This window comes from Teleopsis dalmanni, chromosome 2 (genome assembly GCF_002237135.1).
Source record: "Teleopsis dalmanni isolate 2A chromosome 2, ASM223713v2, whole genome shotgun sequence".
NCBI classification, from domain to species: domain Eukaryota; kingdom Metazoa; phylum Arthropoda; class Insecta; order Diptera; family Diopsidae; genus Teleopsis; species Teleopsis dalmanni.
Genome location: NC_051847.1, coordinates 115,376,464 through 115,383,261, shown reverse-complemented (window position 1 = coordinate 115,383,261; position 6,798 = coordinate 115,376,464). Strand labels below are relative to the sequence as shown.

General features: G+C 30.0%; 2 protein-coding genes across 3 annotated transcripts in view; one reads left to right on the top strand and one right to left on the bottom strand.

Annotated features, from left to right (window-relative positions):
* LOC119680266 (myosin-6-like) overlaps window positions 1–6,798 on the bottom strand; it is a 71,709-nt gene that overhangs the window by 61,787 nt on the left and 3,124 nt on the right. The gene's annotated exons all lie outside the window — the stretch shown is intronic.
* On the top strand, window positions 1,137–6,401 carry LOC119680265 (intracellular protein transport protein USO1). Of its 2 annotated transcripts, none has more exons than XM_038092994.1 (6): window positions 1,137–1,379; window positions 1,939–2,742; window positions 2,812–3,927; window positions 3,997–4,824; window positions 4,971–5,051; window positions 6,222–6,401. In XM_038092994.1, the coding sequence occupies exons 1-6, from the start codon at window positions 1,263–1,265 to the stop codon at window positions 6,246–6,248; spliced, it is 2,973 nt and encodes a 990-aa protein (XP_037948922.1). In that variant the 5' UTR covers window positions 1,137–1,262; the 3' UTR covers window positions 6,249–6,401. The 2 variants fall into 2 exon arrangements, with proteins under 2 accessions (XP_037948922.1, XP_037948921.1); XM_038092993.1 differs by having other exon boundaries at window positions 4,971–5,090.

Here is a 6,798-nt window from a genome sequence, read left to right as displayed (position 1 = left end):
ATCTAATTTCGAAAATTATAACATCACTAGTTAATGCTAAATGAGCAGTATTTAACAGTGTTTTAGTTTTCAGCTAATTGTCTTATAACTTTTTTCTCTTATTTTAACAGTTGTGTTTAGTATTTATTCATGTATTGCATTTCTTAATAAACACAGAAATTTAAAATTCCTGAATAAATAATAAACTTCTTCACAATTACTAACCTGTTAGTAATTTTTAAAAAATTTTATTAAAAAATGACTTTTTCAAAATATTTAACAGTCGCTACAGTTGAAATTAATACACAGCTGACTGAAATTTTCCATTTTCTTCTAAAAATCATTCACAATCCGATTTATAAGTTGACACCATTAGGCCTTTTCCTTTGTAAGTATGTCGCAAAAGAATAAATCAAATTAGCATTACTTACAATGGCAACTCTGGACGACAAAATGGAAATTTTGTCAGGCTTATATGTGCAAACACGTAATAAAATTTAGAGTTAAAATTTCGAAAATGAATGATAATTTTTTGCAATTATTGGTAAAAATACTTTTTTTACATAATTGTGCATAAAATCTGGATTTTCATGCCTTTTTACAGTAAAATAATAAATAGAAAAAGTAACGTATTTGTTACGAGCAATGATGAAACGAAATACGAAGAATTAACAAAATCGTTCATTGGCAGTTAACAGAAAAAAATCGTTTACAATAGACATATTTTTATTCTTGGCAACATGCGATTTGAACTGCTTTTTAATTAAACGATTTCAAAACGGTTGGAGTGAATAACCCAGCAGTGCTGTTTTATATGTTATTTTTAAAATAAGCAGTTGTTCTTTTGTGATAAGTTTACAAAAGAAGAGGTCTATTGAAGTGCTATGTGCTTATTCGTTAAGCACTTTCAGAAAAGTGTTCTTATTTTGCGAATTTTGTTTTTGCTTTGTATGTTAATTTTTAATCGACACGTGTTCTATTGGAACTTTCATCTAGTCAACCTATTGTTGAATATTGAACAAAAACTATTCAAAACTGTATACATAATTTGAAAAAAAAATAGTAACATCTATATTCATTTCAAGTTTACAGAAGAAACGTCACATCTAATTAACTATAGAATATTATATTTTGATATAAAAAAAGTTATCGATAAATGCAATACAAAATTTTATTTGTGACAAATGTAAACAAGGCGCTTGCGTTAGTTTTTAAATTAATTTGAATTTTATGTTAGGGAACGAATAAAATCTAGATTTAAAGAGAGAAACTAGTTATTTAAAATGAACACACCCGGTCTTAGTATATTCCAAGGTGGTGACACTATGAAAGTGAATACCACATTAGAACGTCAAGAGGAAGAGGAGGCGCTGGAGGATCAAAGACGACGAAATGTGGAGGTGAATATATTTTCATATTGCATTATCATATGCAGCGGTATATAACACTTATTATATATTGAAATTTGTTAAACATAAATATATAAATATGGATGAAGTGCAAAGAATAGTCTTGTGCTGCGTAAATAATCTTAGGTGGCATGAGTTGCTTCTTACTGAAAAGTGACGCATCTGACTGGATAATATAAGGAATTTTGTATAAATTTTTAACTCTTTTGTGTACCATGTATTAAAACGATTCAACGGGTAAAATGTGCACAACATTATTTCTCTGTTTTAGAGATTATTTTTAATTGAATACGTACACATTATTTTTCCTAAATAAGTTGTAAATTAATATAATATAAATTTGTGCAAATTAAGTAATCATCAGTCAGTTTTTTTCCCACATACAATATCATAATAGACCAGTATGTATAACTAACGATTAAAGTTTTTTTCAATCATCTGAAATGATCGTCTTTATCTTACCTACCAACCGTAGTAAATATTTTCTGTGTTCGCTTAAGTTAATGTATTTTTTAAATGAATTACAATAATTATAACACTTTTATTTCAGCTTGGAAATTTGTTGCAAAATGCGTTCGATGACTTGGAAGATTGTGAATCTACTGTGGACTCGACTTGCAATTACCAATCTGATATAATTGATACTAATAAGGCAATACAGCATCATGATAATCTTCACTTTGCCGCCCAGAATAATAACAATAATATCGATCATCAAACCTGTGAAGCCCAAATATATCGCTTAAAGACAATGTTAGAGTCAAAAACTCATGAAGTAGAAAATATCAATAAAATTGCTAATGAAGAAATAAAAAAGTGTGACGAAATGCAGAAGCGTTTAATAATAACTGAAGCAGAATTATCGCACTCTCTTTCTGCAAAAGAAAGCACGTATGAGTTATTAGTGGAGAGCAAGGAAAAATGCTCCAATTTAGAAAATACAATTGAGAAAATCAAGTCTGAAAAAAGATCTTTAGAAAATGAGAATCAAGCCTTGCTGGGAAAATTAGAAACATCACAGGCTATATTATCAGATCTACAACAAAAGTTCGACATGGTGGAACGCGATGTGTTTAGAAAACACGATAGGAGTGCTGAGCAGAGGCGTAAGCAATGGGAAGAACGACAGCGCGCAGAAAATGAACTGATACTGCAACAAATGGAGCAGTTGAAAAGTAAATTGGAGAAAAAGTCAAATGATTTGGAATGTATGACAACGCGTTATAATGCATTACAAAGTAGCAATGAAGCGATGTTGGTGGATAAAGCCAGCAAAATAAATGATTTAACTAATGCACTCAGTGAGGCGCAGCGTAAGTGTGAGGAGCTTTTAACAAAGCCAGATTATTTGCAGGTTTGCACATATTTACAAAACAAAAAATAATAAAAAATTATTTAATTTTAATAATTATTTTTTCTATAGGAAAATATACGCTTACAGAAGTTAGTAACTAATCTTGAAGATCAAATACAATCAATGGAGAAAACTATTGGCACATTACGTGAACGTTTAGACTTTACTTCAGCAGAATTGGACGTTATGGATAGCGTTTTACAGCAGCACAATCTTGAAGATAGTATGCATAACAGGCTTAGTCCAACACGTATGAAAACGATTAGCACACCACTTACCACAATGGATCGAGTACAAAATCTTAAAGACGAACTGTATCGTGCTTTGTCAAATGTGAAAAGTAAGCGGGAAGAAATACGTAGGCTTACAAAATGTTTGGAAGATAAAAATGCAGAATTAGATAAATATAGAACTAAAGAAAATGCTGCACTTGTCGAAATCACAACCTTGAAAGAACAGAGATGCAAACTGCACAATCAAGTATTAATGCTGGAAGAAGAATGTAAACAATTGGCCAGCAGTTCGTTAGATAAGACTTATAATAATACGAAAATTAAAGAACTCAACCAAGAGTTATTGCAGTTGAAAGAGGAAAAAATGTGCTTAACGCAACAACATAATGAACTAGAACGTGTACGAAGCAACAATGAAAAAGAGCGTCAAAAACTGGACGCAAAGTTAAAGAATGTACAAGTTGACTTGGAAGAGCTGAAACAAGAATACGATAGTCTTAAAGCAAATTACGAGCTGTTGGTTGCGGAAAATAAAAAATTACATACTCGCGCAATTGCTGACAATGCGCTCCAACTTGAGCTGGAGAAACAGAAATTTTTACTCAAGGATGCGCAATCCGAGTGTGATCGTTTAAAAAAACTATACTTGGAGATAGCGAATTCTAAAGATGAGCTGTCATTTGAGGTCGAAAAAATGCGGAAAATGAACAGTGCTAAGGAATTAAATGAAGAGCGTGAAAAGACTGCTTCTCTACAAAAAGCATTACAGTTAACGGAAATGAAATCGTCGGAACTGGCCAAAATCTTAGAAACCGAAAAAGTATGCCACGAACGAGAAATGAAAGCGTTAAAGCAAAAAATTGAAAAAGAACTCACAAACCGCTTTAAGAGTGCCAAGGAAAGCTCGAACAACTGCACAAAGTGTATTGATCTGATGACAGAAGTTACCAAGGTAAGACAAAGACTGCCAATAGTAAATTTGTTATTTAATAATATTTTCTTTTATATTTAATTTTCTCAGCATGAAATTGCGAATCTAAAACTAACCAGCACTAATTCAGAAAAAAATGAAGAGATTATCAAACTTAATGCAGAGCTTGAGAACACCAAAATACTTGTGGCTGAACTTACTGAGAAAATGAAGCTAAGCGAACAGCAGGAAATACTGATAAAAGAACTTAAAACAAAGGCACAAAAATTCGAAGATTATATAAAAAGTCACAGCAGTAGCTCGGAACATAGTACTACCAAAGAACACGTGTCCAGCGATAAAAGCGTTTCTACAACACCAGAATTGATGAAGAATGAAGTACAAAAGATCGAATCCCGTATTAGAGAAGAAATGGCTAAAATTTTTGCAGTGGAAATTAAACGTGTCCAACTAAAACTACAACAAAATGAGGAAAAATGTCTATGTTTGCAGCGTGAGTATCAGCATGTACTCAATAATTTACAACAAAGCCAGAACGAGGTGGAACTATTGAAACATGCTATATTAACTGAACGTGAAGAAACCGTCAAACACATATCTCAGAAGGATGAAGCAATCAAGGAATTAGAAAAGAAACAAAAAACACTGCTAAAAAGTATTCGTGAAGAATTGAACCACAAGAATAAGGAAATAGATAATGCAACGTCGGAACTACATAAAAGACAGTCGCAAATAGAAGCAGAACGTCAATCTATGAAACTAGTAATGGCGCAATGGGAAGCTCATCGTGACAAAGCAAATGCTGAAGAAATTAACTGGAAGAAGAAATTTGAGGATTTGAAACATGATTTCGAAGAGGCGACTGGAATTTTACAAAAAAACTACAATTCAGCAAAGCGAACCATAAACAATTATAAGGTAATGCATGCTAATAATTATGAAAAATTATTGAATGGGTTATTTTGGTTTTAAAACGAAGATTGAATTTTTTAATATTAATTGAAATATTAATAATTTACTGCAAAGAAATACTTTAAAATAAATTTTTTTAAATATTTTTGCAGCGTTATAACGAAGATAAGGATGAGTTCTATAAAAGTGAATTAGTGCGGTTGAAGAATGAATATACTGATAAGCTAGCAAAGGTTAGTGCAGGTGTATCTGAATTCATTAAGAAGAATGAAGTGAGTAAAATTAAAAAATATATAAAAATTAAATAATATATGTATATAAATAGTGGTTATATACAGATTATAATAGTTTATAAGACCTGTTGTTTTTGTGATTAAGAGAGACTTACAAAGTATTACTATTGGCAATTTTTATAGATAGTTAGCATGAAGTTGTATTAGTATAACTACCGGTCGACTTCCTTTATTGTAGAGTCATATTGTCATCGACGACGACAAGTGACTTCAAGATGCAAACTTAACTACTCGTGGTATCAGTATTGCTAGTACTTTTAAAAAAGCATACGCTAGTTTGTAAATATTAAGTAAGATATGGTAAAACAATAGGTGTTTTATATTTATTATAACCAAAAATGCTTAATATCAAACTTTAAAAAAAAAGAACACAGAACAATGTTAAATGAGTCTGATATATTATTTTATTATTTCGAAGTCATACAAGCCAACAAACTTCCATTCCATGTATTGTTAAAATAGAAAAAAGATTTCAAGAACGACCGAGTCTACGTCCCGGAACCACTTGTCATTCAGACGACCAAGTGCCGTTTAACGTCTCCCAAAGAGATCACACAAACAGAATCCCGCGAATTACAACAACAACTGTATAGAAATGATCTACATGATCATATGAATATGGGAAATAGTGTGGAAGTCATTGCATTTTTCAACAAAAAAAAAAATCATTTGCAGAAAACATACTTCTATGTTCCTGAATGTCATTCTCAACAGTATGTTGATCATTTCTGGACAAACCAACCGATGTACAATCGACTGACATCTTGCAACAACATGTTGAAGCTTCCAGTATGTTCATGGGGTAAAGATACAGAAACTCTACTGCACACATACAAAGCAATAAGACACACAACACAATAATACCTAATCATGCCAAAGAACGGTTTACGGACTTCAACTGGAATTTGGAAATGGAATTCATAAGTTGAAAAATTTTAAATTATGAATTACTTAATTAAACGAACCTAGTCTAACGAACCAAAACAGATATTTCTATTCTAAATGGATTTGTTGTTTTATTATATAAAATTCTTATTTAATTAATCTAGTATTATCTTAAATATTAACAGAAATTTAAAATATTTTTTATTGATATCTATTTTCTCTTAGGAAAAGCAAATACAACAGTCACAATAATGAATCGAAATGAGACTAATAACGGGAGAGGTGTTCATAGAAATAAAAAAGAAATGGAAAGAAATGTAATATTTTAAGAGACAAATGGATATTAACCTGGTGTTATTATCTTTGTATTTCAATATATACTTTTTATAAATATTTTTTAAAAATGTGCTATATAGACTTTAATTTTAATAAAAAAACAAGTCATTGAAAATTAATTCAATTCCATTTCAGCAAATATTTTTATCAAAATATATTGATTAAATCTATTGATTAAAAATATCTAGTTTTTAAATTGTAGCTAAAATTAAATGAAGACTAAAGTGACAAAAAAATATATTTTATATATTTTTTTAAACAATTGCTAGAAAATATTATATGTTTAATTTAATATTAATATTTTATTTAATAATGTCTGTTAAAATAAATTAAAATGAATGTATAAATAAATGATATCTCATGTTAAAAAAATGAGTTGGGAATATGTAAATTCAAATTTCAAACTTTATGTTAAACAAATGTTAGAATTGTTTTTTAGAAAATAAATATTTATAAAAGAATTATT